General features: G+C 42.1%; 2 protein-coding genes across 2 annotated transcripts; both read left to right on the forward strand.

Annotated features, from left to right (window-relative positions):
• Positions 1–2,805: 2,805 nt before the first annotated feature.
• Positions 2,806–10,558, forward strand: LOC147388988 (uncharacterized). Its single transcript, XM_086419702.1, is given in 11 exon segments — positions 2,806–3,011; positions 3,126–3,467; positions 3,786–4,195; positions 4,955–5,242; positions 5,705–5,939; positions 6,084–6,543; positions 7,250–7,351; positions 7,353–8,741; positions 8,817–9,465; positions 9,565–9,931; positions 10,040–10,558. Coding segments are annotated over 11 exon segments (4,863 nt in total). The 3' UTR covers positions 10,455–10,558.
• A 5,740-nt stretch (positions 10,559–16,298) lies between these two features.
• On the forward strand, positions 16,299–17,141 carry LOC147388989 (uncharacterized). The gene has a single exon (XM_086419703.1). It carries the CDS (start codon positions 16,299–16,301, stop codon positions 17,139–17,141), a length of 843 nt encoding a protein of 280 aa, XP_086275829.1.
• Positions 17,142–23,078: the final 5,937 nt, after the last annotated feature.

Below are 23,078 nucleotides of genomic sequence, written 5' to 3' on the forward strand. Positions count from 1 at the left end.
TAGACACCCCAATTTGCACTAACCCGTTAGGAAAATCCAGATTTCCTCGAATTGATTCCGAGTTAGACTCAAGCTCTTTGACAGACTCTCATTGTCACATGGCATCATTATTCATGCATACATGCATACTTATTGCATCTCATGTCATTGCATACCCATATCTTGTCCCTAATCCACTTTAAACCTATATCCATCACCCAAATCCGAACCCAAGCCCATAAATAAAGTCCATGTCCTAAACCCAATGACCCAAATCCATTACCTAGCCCAAAGCCAAGTCCATCCTAAGCCCATATCCTAACCCAAAGCCAAGTCCATATCCCAACCCAAACCTAAGCCCAACACCAAGCCCACTCCAAGTCCATTTTCTCACCCCTCCACAAAATGACACATGTTGATATCTCATAAGCCTTCAATACCCAATGCATTATCTAATTGGAGGGTCAACTCCCTCTTTGTGAAAACTCAAGAATGCCCTTCCCAAAAAGGTTGTCAAACCAAAAAGGTTCTTGGGTCTTTGGTAATAATCCATAAAGGTGAGGGAACTTTCCATTATGCCCTCAAAATGAGGGAATCTTCAAGTACATACATAAAGTTCTCTCATTGGTCCATTTCAAAAATATACTTCTACCCTTGCTTTATGAGTTATTTACAAATGAATCAAAGTCTACTTTTCACCTACTACTTCACCTTTACACATGTCATCCTCTTATTCACCCTCCCAAATGTGTTTTTGTTTTCCCATTAGTCCATTTCAAAACTACACTTTCACCCTTGTTTTATGAGTTATTTACAAATAAATCAAGATCTACTTTTTACCTACTACTCCACCTTTACACATGTCACTCCCCCATTCATCCTCCCAAAAGTATTTTTGTTCTCTCACCTTTATTTACCAAAAAACCAAGGATTAAAGAATGCTTTTAGGGTTCCTTCACAAATGTCATCTTTGCCCTCATACAAATGAAATATCCAAAAAGAAAATAACCTAAACCTTATGTCCATTATCTTTATTTTTAGGGTTGAACCACTTTATCCCCAAAAGTTCTCCAAAAACTCTATAAATACCCTCATTTTCTATGATCAACTCGTGCTCTCAAGCCCCCATCTCTCATCCTAAAACTCTACCAAAATCTCTACTCATTCTCTCATCTTCTAAAACTTCAACTCAACCATCAACCATCTCATTCAACTCTCAAGTCTACTCTTCAAGGTTCAAGTTCACCAAGGGACAAGGTAGGATCAAGAAAGTAGTTTATTTATTTTTAAGCTTGCATTTTCTTCTTCTAACCCTTTACTTTAATTTCTTTTTAGAAATCCCTTAGGATGTAATGAATACCCTTTCTCATCCCCGGTAGATTGGACAAAGGTTTGATTGAAATGACGGGGGTTGAAGCCCTTTTTACCTTAGGTTCATGTATCATATTGTACACAATGCACACACTCACCTATGCATGGCAATGATGAAGAAATGTGTCACCCTCTTGATGGGGTGGAACACTAAGTTTCTAGCCGTGCATACATGGATCAAGGTTGTGGCTTCAAGTAAACTCCATCATGGAGTCTCTCTAAAAGCTCAAACCTACATTCATACTCATAAATTTAATGTGACTACATGGGTCATTCGTTTTCATAGAATGCCCCTTTATGTCATGTTAAAAAAATCAAAATCCTTTGTTAAGGGAACATTCCACTTAATGCACACACCACTCTCATCATACCTTTTAATGTTTATTTTCTTAAATTTTTACAAAATAAAATGGCCAAGCAAGGTAACCACCTTTGGTGGAGAGGATGGGATGCCTAATACCTTCCCCATAGCGGACCTCCTTACCTAGATCTTAAATAGACCTTACCCTTTCCAATACATGAAAGTCACTACAATGCCATGGAAAAAATGGTTTTCAAAAAATTCGATTCGGGTGCCCATTCACACCCATTTTTGAAAAAAAATGGTGGCGACTCAAAAAATGTAGTATTGAGATTCATTGCGAATATTTCATGTCTACAACTTGGTGACTCCACTAGGGACTTAGTAGGTCAAAACTAATTTGACTTGGCCATTTTCTTGTTCTTTCGTTTTTTCTTCAAAAAAAAAATATTCAACTTTTTTCTTAGTTTTAGTTTTGTTACTAACATATTTGGTGGTTGATTCACTTTGTTGTGTTTATGATTTTCTCTTTTTTGTGGGAAAGCATGTAATATTTATTTTATTATCTTGTTGTGATTCAAAGTTGTAAGGGTTGATACACATTTGTAATGCGCTTATGCACATTCGATTCATAGCTCATTGCACAAACCACCTTCTCCTATTTTTAAATCTAACCCCGGATGCCGGTACTCTCAAGCCCCTAGATGGTTCATTTGGGGAGGCGGGGAGGAGAACATCTACCTCAATCACTAACCTAAGAAGTGTACATTTAATTGTGCATGGAGGTTTGAAGATTTAGTAACCTCAAACCACCTATAGCCACATGCATCAAAATACGATTAGAAGCATATGACACAAATGTCAAGATGTATCAACCCTTAGGTATCATGTAATCTTCTTTTTGTTTTTTTAGCCCTTCAAAGCAAACTTGTATAGATTTTAGGCTTTTTTTTTATTTTTTTTCTCCTTTGTTTCCTTACATGTCCCCCTAAGTAAAGGGGGAAATCTATATAATGCCTAATAAATCATCATGCATCTTCATTATGTAAATTATATATTAATGCCTAACCTCTTATCCACAGGTGGCCAAACGACCTAGAAAGAAGTACTTGCCACCTGACAATCCTCCATATTTTCTACGCTCGCAACCAATCATGAGTACTTCAGAGCAACCTCAACAGATAGTGACAGAAGTAATAACAGATCTCACCTCAAAGTTAGATATAGTAGTGAAGGCATTGGAAAAACATGATAAAATTTTAGATCTACTAATGGCGAATCCAAGCATCATTCAAGCTGTACAACATCAGGCATCCGGTTCGAATCAGGCTATACCCGAACAACTGCAACAACAACTTCCGCAAGCACCGAATACCTTACCACCCACCGTCCCTACCAATCAAGGATCACCAATTCACATTCACTGCAATCAACCACGACATGAGGTCATTCAAGAGGAAGAATGTGAATTTAGGGCAGCTGAAGTAAGGAGTACCATAGAAGAGAAACTTGCCAACAAGCTTGAGGCAGTCGAGGTGGAAATTAGAAAGATGAAGGGTAAGGACTCCGTAAGTGGAATGAGGTTCAGAGACCTCTGCCTATACCCCAATGCACCATTACCACCAAAGTTCAAGTGTCCTGATTTCGAGAAGTATAATGGCATTGGATGCCCTCTATCACACTTGAAGCTTTATTGTGGATCCATGTGCCAATTTGGGGATGACGATAGGTTGTTGGTCCAACTCTTTCAAAGGAGTCTGACAGGGGCAGCTCTTTCATGGTTTTCACAATTGGATCACTCTCGAATCAAGAGCTGGTAGGATCTGGCTACGATTTTCTCAGAAGAGTACAAATTCAATACAGATATGGGATTGGACAGGAATGACATGGCAAAGATGACACGGAAGCCGAAAGAAAGTGTGAAAGAGTATGCGCAAAGGTCACGAGAATCAGCTTCAAAAGTAAAATCACCTATGACTGAACAAGAGATGAATACTATATTCATTTCTACTCTGGGCCATTCATTCTACACGCATCTAGTGGGTCACACAACTGCAAGCTTCTCGTCATTGGTCCAAGTGGCGGATCGAGTAGAGGATGGTATCCGATCAGGTCTGATTTATGACTTGTCCAGTCTAGGGGCACCAGTAGGGGGGTCTACTCAACGGAAACCGGTAGTCTTGAACAAGAAGAAAGATGAGGCTCAAGTTAACAATGTGCAACCTATTCGTCCTTTCTTCATCTCTACACCAAACCAGAGGCCGCCAATACCTCAGGTCCCTTTCAAGGTGGACCCACCTCAAGCGGCACCAGCTCCACCAATATTTCAATTCGGACAAAATCCAGTATTTGGGCAAAATCCACAATTTGCTCAGAATCATCAAACCGAGCAGCGTAGACCCAACAGGATCTCTCGAGTCTTCACCCGCCTACCTATGACTCTGTCAGAACTACTCCCAGCATTACTCAGGGGAGAATATCTCACCAAAAGGCAGCCAAACCCTGAGGCGATTAAGGGACCAGGATATAACCCCAATCAATTCTGTGAGTTCCATATGGGTGCACCGGGGCATGCCACCGACCAATGTTGGCAACTTAAGTACCAAGTGCAGAATTTAATCGATAGGAAAATGATCATCTTGGATGGTCCGGCAACCCAAGCACCTCAGCAGAATATCAATCAGAACCCGCTACCGACGCATAATGGAGGAGGCAATGGGCTGACAGTCAATGTCATAGAGAGGGATGAACCAAGCTTCAACCCTTCAGTTTTGATAGCACCCATTCGCTCTAAAGTCAGAGTCAGTTTGAGGAAAGAACCAACGTCATCAAGCATCAATGCATTACCACAAGATACAATCCACCAACCACTATCCCAACTTCCCGTCAGACTGGCCAATCTCACAATTCACTCCAACTCCCAAACTTCAAATCCTTCACGACCACCTCTCATTATACCCTACACATCATCAATTTCAAGCTCTGTCGCTCGTCCACCTCTCATTATACCTTGCACCATACCAACGTCAGGCCCTTCTTCCTGATCACCTCTTGTCATACCCTACACTGCACCGACCCCTCAAACTTCAAGTTTTTCCTCCCGACCACCCCTCATCCTATCTTATACCAACCCACTAACCCCAAACACCACCACATCAACCGTCAAACCTAGTCCGCCACCTCTTATCCTCCATGTAAAGCCAGATCCTCAACCCATGACTATCATGTCCCCTAAATCCTTTCCATACCACTCCAACCAAACCGTCCCATGGAGTTATGAGACGATGATTGTAACATCCGCAGGGGTTGAGAAACCAAAAGAGGTCATGATCATGGACATTGGTCATATGACTAGATCGGGGAGGTGCTACAAAGTACCAGAAAAAGAACAAAAAAGACAGAACGAGGAAGAGGAGAGAAAAAAAGAAAAAAGAAAAGGAAAATTGGTAGAGGAAGAACAAATACCACAAGGGGAACCAGAGAGGAAGAAGAGCAGAGTAACTGACAAGGAGGCAGCTGATCTCCTCAAACTCATTCGGAAGAGCGAGTACAACATAGTAGAGCAGTTGAACAGAATGCCAGCTCAAATTAGTATCTTTGACTTACTTTTAAACTCAGAGCATCATCGGGAAGCACTACTCAAAGTCCTTAGTAATGCACATGTACCTGAGACCACCTCACCAGAAGAGTTGGAAAAGACAGTAGGTCAGATCATGGCCCCCAATCCGATCACCTTCACCGAGGATGAACTTGTTAGTGGAGGATGTGGACACATTGAACCATTGCACATTATGGTGATGTGAAAAGGTATGATGGTAGCAAGGGTACTGATAGACAACGGTTCAGCTCTTAATGTCTGTCCTCTACAAACTGTGCACAAGTTAAACGCGGATTTATCTTACCTCAGGCCAACTAGAAGGACCGTAAGGGCTTTTGATAGCAGGAAAACTAAGTCGTTAGGGGAATTGGATCTCCCAATCACTATTGGATCATGTACGTTTGAAGTGACATTTGAGATTCTGGACATACCCTCTGCATTCAATCTACTTCTAGGAAGACCCTGGATCCACACCGCAGGGGCAGTCCCCTCTTCCTTGCACCAGCGAGTCAAATTTATCATGGGACAGAGGATGATATCGGTCCTCGCAGAAAATCTTATACCAGCTGATCGATCGTCGGATGTGCCTTATATCGATGTAGAGATGACCGGGGATAAAGAGGGGTTTCACGCCTTTCAATTCACATCTATCAATCATATCCAAAGGGGAAAAGAGAAGACAAGAGCAAGGTGGTCAAAAGCAAATCTGATGATCGGACGAGTGATGAAGAGGGCGGGATATCGTCCGAGACAAGGGTTAGGGCCAAAAGGAAAGGGCAGGGCCACTTTGATCAGCATGTGAAAATACATTCCCTACTTTGGTCTTGGATTCAGGCCTACGAGGAAAGACCTCTCTGATATGAAGGATAAAAAGAGGGAGCTTCGACTTGCACGAAGACAGAATCGAGAGCCTAATGTGTGGAACTTGGGCAAAGTACCACACATCAATATCAGCTTCCCACCATCCTTGAAGAAGTCAGATGACTCGGCAGAACTACTACCGACAAGTCACACAGGAGAACCAAGTATCGTAAGTATCGAGCCCGTTCATTCGCAGGAAGACTCGTTCGTTGAGTCCCCACATTCCTTTATAGATGGCATGGACCTCTTGTTTGGAGGGGATTCCGAATGGAGTCAAAAGAAGAAAGAAGGAGAGCCCGCCAAGGCGGAAGTTGCAATATGCGAAGAAGAGAAATCACTGTCCCCTTTTCAAATCGATTGGGGATCTGTCATAATTCCACCTACCCTACAAATTCCTACGCCCGAATTTGACGACAGTCACCCGGAAGTGTTGGTTATATCTGAACCATCAAGGGAGTCACTCTCCCAACTTATCCGCCCTACAGAAGAAGGGCAAATTTTCAAGAATTGGGAGGAGTACCCAATCACTTACGAGGCCGCCATGGGGTCCAAAATCCCTACGGCCTCCAAAAAAAATGTCATTAGCAAAATCTCGTCTGTCCGAGGACCATAATGAGCCCTCGTCCTCGGAGCAAGACTGTTTTGGGGGCTCACCTTCGTTGCTAATGAATTTGCATGATTTTTCTTTATCTTGTTTCAGGAATACAGATAGTCCACAAAATCCAAAAAAATCAAAAAGTTTTCGAAATCCAAAAAAATTAAAAATCTTTCAAAATTCAAAAAAATCAAAAACTCTTCAAAATTGAAAAAAATCAAATATTCTCAAAAATTCAAAAAGATCAGAAATCTTTAAAATACCCAAGGTTTTCAAAGAATTTCCTCAGTTGAATGAGCCTTGTGACAGAACAGAGTATGAAAGAGATGATTACGACTTTGACCTCGAACTCGACTTTAATCTCATGGGGATCGTAGAAGAGTTAGAGGAAGAGGTTGAGTATCCTCCAAAAGAAATCAAAGAACTCATAGAATGTCACGAGAAAGGTGTTCAGCCAAATATAGAGGATACAAACTCAGTGAACCTAGGCACCGAAGATGACCCACGGATCGTTAAAATCGGAACCCTATTAACAATCGAGTAGAAAGAGGAGATGACAAAGTTCTTACAACAGTATCAAGATGTCTTCGCATGGTCCTACCAAGACATGCCCGGGTTAGACACAGATTTAGTCGTTCACAAGTTACCCTATCAAATCAGGAAGCAAGCCAGTCAAGCAGAAATTACGAAGGTTGAAACCAGAGTGGACACTTAAGGTCAAAGATGAAGTAATGAAGCAGTTCCAAGCAGGGTTTCTCGCAGTATCCACCTATCCTGAGTGGCTCGCTAATGTCGTTCCTGTACCAAAAAAAGATGGAAAGGTGCGCATGTGTGTAGACTATCGTGGTCTGAACAGAGCCAGTCCTAAAGATGACTTTCCATTACCACACATCGACACTTCGGTCGACAACACAGCAGGGCACGGTATGTTCTCCTTCATGGACGGCTTCTCGGGTTACAATCAGATAAAAATGGCGGAAGAAGATCAAGAGAAGACTGCATTCATTACACCTTGGGGTACCTTTCACTATAAGGTCATGCCATTTGGTCTCAAGAACGCTGGGGCAACTTACCAACGAGCCATGACGGCCTTATTTCATGACATGATCCACAAAGAAATAGAGGTATACGTGGACGACATGATAGCTAAATCCAATCTCGATGAGGATCATCTGGTAAACTTGAAGAAACTGTTTGATCGACTAAGGAAGTACAATTTAAGACTTAATCCGGCAAAGTGTGTATTTGGGGCCACGTCAGGGAAGCTATTAGGGTTCATTGTCAGCAGAAGAGGCATCGAAGTCGATCCAGCTAAAACGAAGTACATCATAAATATGGAACCACCCAAATCAGAGAAAGAGATCAGGGGATTCCTAGGGAGAATTCAGTACATTAGTCGGTTCATCGCACAACTAACTCCGATATGTGAGCCAGTATTCAAACTACTGAAGAAGAATGAGCCAAAAGAATGGAATGAAGACTGTCAGGAAGCTTTCGACAAGATTAAGAGATATCTGCTTAATCCACCGGTTTTAGTTCCACCTACACCAGGTCGACCTTTACTGATGTATCTTTCTATGCAAGAAAACTCCATGGGCTGTGTACTGGGGCAACATGATGAAACAGGTCGAAAAGAGCGTGCCATCTATTACCTTAGCAAGAAGTTCACAAGTTACGAGGTGAACTATTCAACACTCGAAAAGACGTGTTGTGCCCTCGTTTGGGCATCACAACGACTACGCCACTACTTGCTTAGCTATTCGACTATGCTCATTGCTCGGATGGACCCCTTGAAGTACCTCTTCGAGAAGCCGGCGCTAACAGGACGCACTGCAAAATGGCAGCTACTATTATCTGAGTTCGACATCACCTATGTCACTCAAAAAGCCATCAAAGGACAAGCCATTGCTGACCACTTAGCGGAACACCCTCTGCCCGACTATGAACCGCTAAAGACAAATTTTCCTGATGAAGCCATTTTGTTTGCTGAAGCCGAGAGCGACAATGAAGAATCTAGTTGGAAAATGTATTTCGATGGAGCAGTAAACCAAAAGGGAAACGGAATTGGGGCAGTCTTGGTTAAGCCAGACGGAACGCATATCCCTATTGCAGTCAGATTAAGGTTTCAGTGTTCGAACAATGAAGCCGAGTACGAAGCATGCATTGTGGGGTTGAAAGCAGCGATCGACCTCGGAGTGGATGAAATAGATGTATTTGGAGACTCAAGTCTGGTAGTCTACCAGACAACGGGAGAATGGAAGACCCGAGAACAGAGACTGGTTCCGTATCACGAGTATCTCGAAGATCTAAGTTCAAACTTCACCCGAATCTCCTTTACTTACATGCCGAGGGCTAAGAACCAGTTTGCAGATGCATTGGCTACTCTAGCCTCAATGATCAGCATCTCTGAAGATACCATAGTCGACCCTATTGAGATTGGTATTCAAGACGAGCCAGCGTATTGCTTACCTGTGGAGATCGAAGAACCTGAAGAAAAACCATGGTATGCAGACATCAAGGCATTCTTAGAGGATCGAACTTTCCCACCCGATGCCACAACGATGGATCGAAAGACTATTCAGAGATTGGCGGGACAGTTCTTCTTGAGTAGCGGAGTCTTGTACAAAAAATCGCATCACGAGGTCCTCCTCAGGTGTGTAACACAGACAGAAGCTCAACGCTTAATCGAGACTGTGCATGGAGGAATCTGTGGACCTCACATGAATGGACATATGCTCGCAAAGAAGATTATGAGAATGGGTTACTACTGGATGACTATGGAGAGCGACGGATATCAACATGTTCGAAAATGTCACTTGTGTCAAATCTATGCCAACAAGATCAACGCGCCACCTTCAGAATTGCATAATATGACTTCTCCCTGGCCCTTCTCACTCTGGGGCAAGGATGTCATCGGGCAGATCAATCCTCAAGCTTCCAATGGGCATCGCTTCATCTTAGTCGCCATCGACTACTTTACAAAATGGGTAAAAGCAGCATCTTACGCCAATGTTACAAGGGGCAATGTCTTAAAATTTGTGAAGAACAACATCATATGTCGATACGGCCTCCCAAACGGGATAGTAACCGATAACGCCAAAAATCTCAAGAACAAAGACATGTCTAAGATGTGCAAGGATTTTCAGATTACCCATCACAACTCAGTCATTTATAGACCAAAGATGAATGGAGCAGTTGAAGCCGCTAACAAAAACATCAAGAAGATCATCGAGAAAATGGCCGTTACTTACAAAGATTGGCACGAAATGTTACCATTCGCTCTACATGCTTATCGAACATCAATCCGAACTTCGACTGGGGCAACGCCTTATTCACTAGTCTATGGAATGGAAGCAGTCTTGCCCGTTGAGGTCGAGATTCCCTCCCTTCGGATATTAAAAGAAGTTGAGTTGGATGAAGCAGAATGGGTCCAAGCCCGATTCGATCAGTTGAACTTAATAGAGGAGAAACGACTTTCAGCAATCTGTCATGAGCAAACTTATCAACGGAGAATAGCACGAGCTTATAACAAGAAGGTTCGACCTAGAGAGTTCTCGCCAGGAGATCTTGTTTTAAAGAAGATTTTGCCAATACAAGAAGATGCGAGAGGAAAGTTCCGTCCGAATTACGATGGGCCATTCGTCGTCCAAAAGGTACTGTCCGGAGGGGCGCTAATCCTTACAGAGATGGATGGGGAAGTCTTTCCACAACCGATCAATGCTGATACCGTGAAAAAATATTACGCCTAAAGTCGTTCCTTGAAATGAAGAGAGGCCATCTTTCTACTACCTGAACAATTATCTACCCTTAGTTAACCCTTTTTGAGCCATCACATTCATTTCTTAACCTAGGACCGGGGCAAGTCACCACCAAAAAAAAAAATGATCAAAAGTCAAAACAAAAATACCAAAGTATACTCCTGGCCCGCATGAGGATAAACTGTGAACGGCTAAAAGTACAAAAAAAATCAAAAAGTCAAAAATCTCGAATGTCTGATCAAAGCTCGACCCAAATCTCCAAGTTCGTCTGACAATGGGAGGAGACATAGATCATATTTTCGAAACAAAAACAGACAAACCCCATGTCCGATCTACCCCTCAATAAATCCAGACTCAACCTTCTTTATATCCTTTCACAACCTAGCCTAAGCCTACGTTTCGTCCTAATTAAAGTCCTCTCAGATCAGGGAACAGTTCAAGGCAACTCAATCACAGTGGAAGCACGTCATGGAAAACATCGTCAGTGCAGTCTATCTTGCCACTTAAATCGGATTCCAAGCCACCAAAGTCGTTGGGAGATCCGAGAGGGGAGACTAGGTCGAATATTTGAAAAAAAAGAGCGACTCGAAGTATAGAGTCATTGATCTTGAAGCTCAACTTGAGTCACCGCACCATGAAAATCGTCGGAGGAACTCGAGAGGGGAGTCCAGATCTGTTACTCAAGAAAGAGCGCCACTAGAAGAGTAGAGTATTCGATCTCGCAGCTCAACTTGAGTCACCAAGCCACAAGGGGCATAAAGAAATCGAGAAGGTATTCAAAGCAAAAAATCTATAAAGTAAGCATAGACTGAAAGGGCATAGTGAAAACCTGCAAGGGCACTATGAGTAAAAAATCAGTCCATGGCAAGATCAAAACCACCGGCATGATGAAAACCCAAAAAGGGCGTCGATGTGCAAAAATGTGGAATTCGGGTCTGGTGAAAACCGTAACTGGCGTCAGGGGAAAAAATGAAAAAAAAAAAAAAACAAAAAAAAAAAAAAAAAAAAAAAAAAAAAAACAACTCCTGGCCCGCAAGAGTATAAACTGTGAATGGCGAAAATCTCGAAATCCTCAATGTTCCAACAGATGCAACTAAGATAACTCAGTCAAAATTTTCAATCTCGGGGATGACTCTAAAGAGGTTAAGGATTAGCTGACACTTGTATCCTCGACATTTGGCAAAGGCACCATGATCGTTAACTTTAGAGTTTTCAAACACAGTCTGTCACAGATTATTCGACAAAGGGAATCTTTTAAAAGCTAAAACAAAAAAAAATGCATCATCAAAATTACTATTCTTGGCTTATGACGAAGAATCTAGGACTTTTCTTAAAATCAAGTGTTTTCGAAAGCAGTAGATATATCTGAGGCCACTATAAAAAAAAAAACCTATTTCATTCATTTCAAATAGTGTTACATCATTATCATTAAAAGCAGGGTACAAGAAGGAATAACGGGCAAAGTACCACTCAAGCATTTCTCTGGCAAGCGTAGAAGGCAACAAGTCATCCTCTAGGGCTTGACCTGAGCAGCTTGATCAACGATGATTCTCTTCACATCCGAGGCTTGATGACACACCAAATACTCAAATATTATGCCATCATGCAAGTCTTTCTCAAGGATGGTCACGTCACACTAAGCTCTCTCAAGATGATCTTATAACTTCCATGAAGGGGAAACTAAGTTCGAAATGCAAAATCAAGGAGGGAAAAAGAAAAAATATCTCAAAATTGCATTGCATGGTTCAAAACGTCAATCACTTCCAAAAATCATAAAAAATGGTATCTAAGATTTCAAACGAGCTCCGTGCCACGAAATCAAGGGTTTCAAAAAGGCTAATCCTGTCAGACCCCGTGCTTAGGTAGGCACATTTTACAAAAAATTCTTCAATCCATCCGGCGTTGTTAATCGTCATGCAATAAATTATTTCGGATTCGTGCAAATAAAGGGTATAATTTATTCTTTGCAAGCAACTCCTGCAAAGAGGGGCAGCTGTAGACACCCCAATTTGCACGAACCCATAGGAAAATCCAAATTTTCTCGAATTAATTTCGATTTAGAACTCAAGTTCTTCGACGGACCCACATTGCTATTTTGCATCATTTTCATGCATACATGCATCATCTCATATCATCGCATGCCCATACCTTGTCCCTAATCCACCTAAACCTATGCCCATCACCCAAACCCAAATCCAATTCCATATCCCAAACCCAAATCCAAGTCCATGTCCTAACCCAAAACCAAGTCCATCCTAAGCCCAAACCCAAGTCCACATCCCTAACCCAAAACCAAGTCCATCCTAAGCCCAAATCCAAGTCCATATCCCAAACCCAAACCCAAGTCCATTCTCTACCCCTTATATGATGACACATGTTGATACCTCATAAGCCCCCAATACCCAATGCATCATCTAATTGGAGGGTCAACTTTCCCTTTGTGAAAACTCAAGAATGCCCTTCTCAAAAAAGTTTAGTCAAACCAAAAAGGTTATTTGGTCTTTGGTAATAATCCATAAAGGTGAGGGAACTTCCCATTATGCCCTCAAAAGGTGGGAATCTTCAAGTACATACATGGAGTTCTCTCATTGGTCCATTTCAAAATTATACTTCCACCCTTGCTTTATTTGTTATTTACAAATGAACCAAAGTCTACTTTTCACCTACCACTTCACCTTTACACATGTCATCCTCCTATTCACCCTCCCAAATGTGCTTTTGTTTTCCCATTGGTCCATTTCAAAACTACACTTCCACCCTTGCTTTATGAGTTATTTACAAATAAACCAAGATCTACTTTTTACCTACCACTCCACCTTTACACATGTCATCCTCCTATTCACCCTCCCAAAAGTACTTTTGTTCTCTCACCTCTATTTACCAAAAAACCAAGGATTAAAGCATGCTTTTAGGGTTTCTTCACAAATGTCATCTTTACCCTCATACAAATGGAAAATCCAAAAAGAAATAACCTAAATCTCATATCCATTTTCTTTATTTTTAGGGTTGGACCACTTTATCCCCAAAAGTTCTCCAAAAACTCTATAAATACCCTCATTTTCCATGATCAACTCATGCTCAAGCCCCCATCTCTCAACCTAAAACTCTACCCAAATTTCTACTCACTCTCTTATATTCTAAACTTCAACTCACTCAACCTTCAATCACCTCACTCAACTCTTAAGCTCACTTCTCAAGATCAAGTTCATTCAAAACCACAAGGGACAAGGTAGGGTTTAACATGTAGTCTATCTATTTCAAAGCTTGCATCTTCTTCTTCTAACCTTCTACTTTATTTTATTTTTAGAAAGTCTTAGGATGTAATGCATACCCTCTCCCATCCCCGGTAGATTGGACTAAGGTTCGATCGAAAGGATGGGGGTTGAAGCCCTTTTCACCTCAATCTCATGCATCATATTGTACACAATGCACACACTCACTTATGCATGGCAATGATGAAGAAATGTGTCACCCTCTTGATGGGGTGAAACACTAAGTTTCTAGCCATGCATACATGCATCATGGTTGTGACTTCAAGGGAACTCCATTATGGAGTCTCTCTAAGAGTTCAAACCAACATTCATTTCATAAATTTAATGTGATTATATGGGTCATTCTCTTCCATAGAATGTCCCTAATGTCACATTGAAATCAAAATTCCTTTTTAGGGAACATTCCACTTAATGCACACACCACTTTTACCATACATTCTCATGCATTTTAATATTTGTTTTCTTGAGTTTTTTTACAAAATAAAATGGCCAAGCAAGGTAACCACCTTTGGTGGAGAGGATGGGGTGCCTAACACCTTCCCCATCCTCTAACCGGACCTCCTTACCTAGATCTTAGGTAGACCGTGCCCTTTCCAACATATGAGAGTCACTACAATGCCATGAAAAAAATGATTTTCAAAATGATCAATTCGGGTGCCCATTCACACCCATTTCTAAAAAAGAATGGTGGCGACTCCAAACAATGTAGTATTGAGGCTCATTGTGAACATTTCATGTCTACACGACCCATATCAATTTCCAAATGGGTTAATGACCTATACCCACTTCCAACTGGGTCCAAGACACATACCCACTTTTGAATAGGTCTATGACCCATATCCACTTCAAATTGGTCCACGACCCATATTCATTTTCGAAATGAGTCCATGACTCATATCCATTTCGAGTCGGATCCACAACCCGTACCCAACCCGAATAATATCTATCCTTTAATCTCAACCATGTGCATAATCTATGTATGAACCATCAAGATCAACAATTGGTCGATTAATTCAAATAAATCCAATCATTTTTCAACAAACTAGATTTGAAAAAAAAATAATAAAGAAATTTTAAAGCACCAATTGCAATTCTTGATCAAAGTCGATGCCTAAGAACGATCTTACCCTGTTGATACAAGGGGGATAGACTACGTCTATTTAAGGAAATAAGGTGATTTAAGAGTGCCATTGTGCACCACCTTTTCCTCAGAGATTTGACTGGCCGATCTTGATTTTAGAGAATTGAATTGAGGGACTAACAAAATGATTTTTCGACTCAATCTTTTTACAATAATCCGTCTTTACAAAATATTTTTTCTAACTGATAAACCTCCAGCTCCGTGCTGATGAACCTTCGGCTCCGTACCGATAAATCTTCGGCTCCTTGCTGATGAACTTTCAGCTCCGTACCGATAAACCTCCAACTCCGTGCTGACAAACCTCCGACTCCGTGCAGATGAACCTTCGGCTTCGTGCCGATAAACATTCAACTCTGTGCTGACAAACCTCCGGCTCCGCGCTAATAAACCTTTGGCTCCATGCCTATAAACATTCGACTCCGTGCTGATGAACCTCCAGCTCCGTGCTGACAAACCTCCGGCTCCGTGCTGATGAACCTTCGGCTCCATACCGATAAACCTCCAGCTCTGTGCTAACAAATCTTCGGCTCCGTACTGATGAAGCTTCGGTTCCGTGCCGATAAACCTTCGGCTCCGTACTGATGAACCTTCGGCTCCATGCCAATAAACCTCCGGCTCCGTGCTGATGAACCTTCGGCTTCGTACCGATAAACTTCAGCTCCATGCTGACAAACCTCCAGCTCCGTGCTGACAAACCTTTGGCTCCGTGTCGATAATCTTCCGGCTTTGCGCCAATAAACCTTTAGCTCCGTGCTGACAAACCCCAGTTCCATGCTAATCAATATCTGGCCCCGTGCCGACGAACCTCAGCTCCGTACTCATAAAAAATCCAACCTCAACGAAATTCAGGATTTTCTTAATATAACTTTACCAATTAATCCAATCTGACATAGTAAATCATCATGCATCTTCATTATGTAAATGATATATTAACGCTTAACTTCTTATCCACAGGTAACCAAACGACCCAGAAAGAAGTACTTACCACCTGACAATCCTCCGTATTTTCTACGCTCACAACCAACCATAAGCAGTTCAGAGCAACCTCAGTAGACATCGTCAGAAGTAGTAACGGATCTCGCCTCAAAGCTTGATTTGGTAGTGAAGGCACTAGAAAAGCACGATAAGATTCTTGATTTGCTGATGGCCAACCAAAGTATCATTCAGGCTGTCCAACATCAAGTTTTTGGCTCAAATCAGGCCATGCCAGAGCAACCACAACAATAACCTCCGCAAGCACAGAATACCTCACCACCCACCGCTCCTGCCAACCAAGGACCTCCAATTCACATTCACTACAATCCACCACGACATGAGGTCGTTCAAGAGGAAGAATGTGAATTCAGGGCAGTTGAGGTAAGGAGTATTACAGAGGAGAGACTTGCAAGCAAGCTCGAGACAGTCGAGGAAGAGATCAAAAGGATGAAAGGCAAAGACTCCACAAATGGAATGAGGTTCAGAGATCTGTGCCTATACCCTAATGCATCATTGTTGCCAAAGTTCAAGTGTCCCGACTTCAAAAAATACAATGGCATTGGATGCCCTTTGTCCTACTTGAAGCTCTATTGTGGGTCTATGTGCCAGTTCGGTGATGATGACAGGTTATTGGTTCAGCTCTTCCAAAGGAGTGTAACAGGGGCGGCTCTCTCATGGTTCTCTCAATTAGATCATTCTCGAATCAAGAGCTGGCAAGATCTGGCTACACTGTTCTCGAAAGAATATAGGTTCAATACAAACATGGGGTTAGACCGAAATGACATGGAAAAAATGACACGAAAATCGAAAGAAAGTGTGAAAAAGTATGCGCATAGGTGGCGGGAATCAGCCTCCAAAGTAAAACCACCTATGCCTAAACAAGAGATGAACACTATATTCATTTCTACGCTGGGTCACTCATTCTACACTCATTTAGTGGGTCATACAATTGCAAGCTTCTCATCATTGGTCCGAGTGGCGGATCGAGTAGAGGACGGTATCCGATTAGGTCTGATTTATGACCTGTCCAATCTAGGAGCACCAACAGGGGAATCTACTCAACGGAAACCAGCAATCTTGAACAAGAAGAAAGATGAAGCCCAAGTTAACAATGTGCAACCTATTCGTCATTTCTTCATCTCTACACCAAACCAGAGGCCGCCAATACCTCAGGTCCCTTTCATGGTGAAGCCACCTCAAGTTGCACCGGCTCCACCGGGATTTCAACTCGGACAAAATCCAGTGGTTGGGCAAAACCCACAATTTGCCCAGAATCATCAAATCGAGTAGCACCGACCCAACAGGGTCCCTCGATTCTTTACCCGCTTGCCTATGACTCTATCAGAACTACTCCCAGCATTACTCAGGGGAGACTATCTCACCAAAAGGCAGCCAAACCCTGAGGCGATTAAGGGACCAGGGTACAACCCCAATCAATTCTGCTAGTTTCACATGGGGGTACCAGGACATGCCACCGACCAATGTTGGCAACTCAAGCACCAAGTTCAGAATTTAATCGACAGGAAAACGATCCTCTTGGATGGTCCGTCAACCCAAGCACCTCAACAAAATATCAATCAGAACCCGTTACCGACGCATAATGGGGGAGCCAGTGGGCCTACAATCAATGCCATACAGAGGGATGAACCGAGCTTCAACCTTTCAGTTCTAATAGCACCAATTGGCTCTAAGATTAGAGTCAATCTGAGGAAAGAATCAACATCATCAAGCATCAATGCATTACCACCAAATACAACCAGCCAATCATCATCCCAACTTCCAATCAATTTGGCCAATCTCACCATTCACTCCAATTCTCAAACCTCAAATCCTTCACGACTACCTCTCATCATACCTTACACATTACCAACTTCAAGCTCTTCCTCTCGGTCACCTCTCATTATACCTTACACCATACCAACTTCAGGCTCTCCTTCCCGATCACATCTTGTCATACCTTACATTACATCGACCCCTCAAACTTCAAGCTTTTCCTCTCAACCACCCCTTATCTTATCTTACACCAACCTACAAATCCCAAATATCACTACACCAACCATCAAATCCAATTTACTACCTCTCGTCCTTCATCTAAAATCAGACCCTCGACCTATGACCATCATATCCCTAAACCATTCCCATACCGTCCAAATCAAACTATTCCATGGAGTTATGAGATGATGATTGTAACATCCGCTGGGGTTGAGAAACCGAAAGAGGCCATGGTAACGGACATTGGTCATATGATCAGATCAGAAATATGCTACAAAATACCATAAAAGGAATAGAAGAAGTAGAACGAGGAGGAAGAAAGAAGGAAAGAAAAGGGAAAAGAAAAACTTGTAGAGGAGGAACAAGTACTACAAGGGGAACCAGAGAGGAAGAAGAGTAGAGTGACTGACAAGGAGGCAGCTGACCTCCTCAAACTCATTCGAAAGAGTGAGTACAACATAGTAGAGTAGTTGAATAGAATGCCAGCTCAAATCAGTATCTTTGACCTACTTTTAAACTTAGAGCATCATCGGGAAGCACTACTCAAAGTCCTTAGTAGTGCACATGTACCTGAGACCACCTCGTCAGAAGAGTTGGAAAAGACAGTGGGTCAGATCATGGCCCCCAATCCGATCACCTTCACCGAGGATGAACTTATTAGCGAGGGGTGTGGACACATTGAACCATTGCACATTATGGTAATGTGCAAAGGTATGATGGTAGCAAGGGTGCTAATCGACAATGGTTCGGCTCTTAATGTCTGTCCTCTACAAATTTTGCACAAGTTGAACGTAGATTTATCTTACCTCAGGCCAACTAGAAGAACCGTAAGGAAATTTGATAGTAGAAAAACTGAGTCGTTAGGAGAAATGGATCTCCCTGTCACCATTGGATCATGTACATTTGAAATGACATTTGAGATCTTGGACATACCCTCGGCATTCAATCTCCTCCTAGGAAGACCTTGGATTCACATCATTGGAGCAGTTCCTTCTTCCTTACATCAACGGGTCAAATTCATTATGGGACAAAGGGTGATCTTCGTCCGTCCTCACCGAGAATCTTATACCCGTCGATTGATCGTCAGATGTACCTTATATAGATGTGGAAATGTCTGGAGACAAAGAGGGGTACCATTCCTTTTAGTTCACATCTGTCAATCATATCAAAAGGGGAAAAGAGAAGACAAAGGCAAGGCTGTCAAAAACAAATTTGATGATCGGACGAGTGATGAAGAGGTGGGATATAGTCCGAAACAAGGGTTAGGGCCTAAAGGAAAAGGCAGGGCTACTTTGATCTGCATGCAAAAACATACTCCCTACTTTGGTCTTGGATTCAAGCCTACGAGGAAGGACATCTCTAATATGAATGATAAAAAGAGAGAGCTTCGACTTGCACGAAGATAGAACCGAGAGCCTAATATATGGAACTTGGGCAAAGTACCACACATCAACATCAGCTTCCCACAATCCTTGAAGAGGCCAGAGGACTTATCAGAACTACCACCGACAAACCGCACAGGAGAACCAAGTGTTGTAAGTATCGAGCCCATTCAATCACAAGAAGACTCATTCGTTGAGTCCCCACATTCCTTTACAGATGGCATGAACATCTTGTTCGGAGGGGATTCCGAAGGAAGTCAAAAAGAAGAAGAAGAGCCCGCTAAGGCGAAAATCGCAATATGTGAAGAAGGAAAATCATTGTTCCCCTTTCAAAATCGATTGGGGATTTGTCGTAATTCCACCCACCCTACAAATGTCTGCAACCGGATTTGACAACAGTCACCCGGAAGTGATGGTCATATCTGAACCATCGAGGGAGCCACTTTCCCGACCTATCTACCCTGCAGAGGAGGGGCAAGTCCTCAAAAATTGGGAGGAGTACCCAATCACTTATGAGGCCGCCATGGGGTCCAGAATCCCTACGGCCTCCAAAAAAAAATGCCACTAGCAGAAGCTCATGTGCCCGGGGACCGTAATGAGCCCTCGTCCTCGGAGCAAGACTGTTTTGGGGGCTCACCTTCGTTGCTAATGAATTTGCATGATTTTTCTTTATCCTGTTTCAGGAATATAGATAGTCCACAAAATCTAAAAAAATAAAAAATCTTTCAAGATAAAAAAAAATAAAAAATCTTTCAAAATTTAAAAAAATTAAAAATCTTTCAAAATTCAAAAAATTTAAAAACTCTGCAAAATTCAAAAAAATCAAATATTTTCAAAAATTCAAAAAAATCAGAAATCTTCAAAATACCAAATGTTTTCAAAGAATTTCCTCAGTTGAATGAGCCTTGTGACAAAACATAGTATGAAATAGACGATTACGACTTTGACCTCGAGCTCGATTTTGATCTCATGGGGATCGAAGAAGAGTCAGAGGAAGAGGTTGAGTATCCTCCAAAAGAAATCAAAGAACTTATAGAACGACACGAGAAAGGTGTTCAGCCAGATATAGAGGATACAAACTCAGTGAACCTAGGCACCGAAGATGACCCACAGATCGTTAAGATCGGAGCCCTATTAACGATTGAGCAGAAAGAAGAGATGACAAAGTTCTTACAACAATACCAAGATGTATTCGCATGGTCCTATCAAGACATGCCTGGTTTAGACATTGATCTAGTCGTCCACAAGTTACCTATCAAATTGGGAAGCAAGCCAGTCAAGCAGAAATTACGAAGATTGAAACCAGAATGGACACTTAAAGTCAAAGACGAAGTAATGAAGTAGTTCCAAGCAGGGTTTCTCTCAGTATCCACCTATCCTGAGTGGCTCGCTAATGTCGTTCCTATACCAAAGAAAGATGGAAAGGTACGCATGTGTGTGGACTACCATGATCTGAATAGAGCCAGTCCTAAAGATGACTTTCCATTATGGCACATCGACACTCTGGTCGATAATACAGCCGGACACGGCATGTTCTCGTTTATGGATGGCTTCTCGAGTTACAATCAAATAAAAATGGCGGAAGAAGATCAAGAGAAGACTACATTCATTACACCTTGGGGCACCTTTCACTATAAGGTTATGCCATTCGATCTCAAGAATGCCGGGGCAACTTACCAACGAGCCATGACTGCCTTATTTCATGAAATGATCCATAAGGAGATAAAAGTATATGTGGACAACATAATAGCTAAATCCAATCTCGATGAGGATCATCTGGTAAACTTGAAGAAATTATTTGATCGATTACGAAAGTACAGTTTAAGACTTAATCCGGTAAAGTGTGTATTTGGCGCCACATCAGGAAAGCTATTAGGGTTCATTGTTAGTAGAAGAGGCATCGAAGTCGATCCAACTAAAACGAAGTATATCATAAATATGGAGCCACCCAAATCATAGAAAGAAATCAGGGGATTCCTAGGGAGAATTGAGTACATTAGTCGGTTCATCGCACAACTAACTCCGATCTGTGAGCCAGTATTCAAATTACTGAAAAAGAATGAGTCGAAAGAATGGAATGAAGACTGTCAAGAAGCTTTCGACAAAATTAAGAGATACCTGCTTAATCCACCAGTCTTAGTTCCACCTACACCAGGTCGACGTCTACTGATGTATCTTTCTGTGCAAGAAAACTCCATGGGCTGTGTACTGGACAACATGATGAAACAGGTCGAAAAAAACAAGTCATCTATTACCTTAGCAAGAAGTTTACAAATTATGAGGCAAACTATTCGACTCTCAAAAAGACGTGTTGTGCCCTTGTCTGGGCATCACAACGATTACGCCATTACTTGCTCAGTTACTCGACTATGCTCATTGCTTGGATGGACCCCTTGAAGTATCTCTTCGAGAAGTCGGCACTAACGGGATGCACCGCAAAATGGCAACTACTATTATCTGAGTTCGACATCACCTATGTCACTCAAAAAGCCATCAAAGGACAAATCATTGCTAACCACTTAGCGGAACACCCTCTGCCCGACTATGAACCACTAAAGACAAATTTTCCTGATGAAGCCATTTTGTTTGTTGAAGCCGAGAGCGACGATAAAGAATCTAGTTGGAAAATGTATTTCGATGAAGTAGTAAATCAAAAGGAAAACAAAATTGGGGCAGTCCTGGTCAAGCCAAACAGAACTCATATCCCCATTGCAGTCAGATTAAGATTTCAGTGTTCCAACAACGAAGCTGAGTACGAAGCATGCATTATGGGGTTGAAAGCAGCGATCGACCTCGAAGTGGATGAAATAGATGTATTTGGAGACTCAAGTCTAGTAGTCTACCAGACAACGAGAGAATGAAAGACCCAAGAGTAGAAATTGGTTCCGTATCACGAGTATCTCGAAGATCTAAGTTCAAATTTCACCCGAATCTCCTTTACTTATATGCCGAGAGCTAATAATCAGTTTACAAACGCACTAGCTACTCTGGCTTCAATGATCAGCATCTTCGAAGACACCATAGTCGACCCTCTTGAAATTAGTATTCAAGACGAGCCTGCATATTGCTTACCTGTAGGGGTCGAAGAACCTGAGGAAAAATCATGGTATGTAGACATCAAGGCATTCTTAAAGGATCGAACTTTTCCACCTGATGCCACAACAACGGACAGAAAGACTATTCAGAGATTGGCAGGACAGTTCTTCTTGAGTAGCGGGGTCTTATACAAAAAGTCGCATCACGAGGTCGTCCTCAGGTGTGTAACACAAACAGAAGCTCAACGCTTAATCGAAACCGTGCATGGAGGAGTCTGTGGACCTCACATGAATGAACATATGCTCGCAAAGAAGATTATGAGAATGGGTTACTACTGGATGACTATGGAGAACGACGGGTACCAACATGTTCGGAAGTGTCATTTGTGTCAAATCTATGCCAACAGAATCAATGCACCACCTTCAGAATTGCACAATATGACTTCTCTTTGGCCCTTCTCACTCTAGGGTATGGATGTCATCGGACAGATCAATCTTCAAGCTTCCAATGGGCATCGCTTCATCTTAGTCGCCATCGACTACTTTATAAAATGGGTAGAAGCAACATCCTACACCAATGTTACAAGGGGTAATGTCTTGAAGTTTGTGAAGAACAACATTATATGTCAGTACGGCCTCCCAAGCGGGATAGTAAGCAATAACGTCAAAAATCTCAAGAACAAAGACATATCTGAGATGTGCAAGGACTTTCAGATCACCCATCACAACTCAGTTATTTACAGACCAAAGATGAATGGAGTAGTTGAAGCCGCTAATAAAAACATCAAGAAGATCATCAAGAAAATGGCTGTTACTTA

Source organism: Akebia trifoliata, chromosome 12, assembly GCF_017979445.1.
Source record: "Akebia trifoliata isolate Shusen 1 chromosome 12, ASM1797944v1, whole genome shotgun sequence".
In the NCBI taxonomy this organism is placed as follows: domain Eukaryota; kingdom Viridiplantae; phylum Streptophyta; class Magnoliopsida; order Ranunculales; family Lardizabalaceae; genus Akebia; species Akebia trifoliata.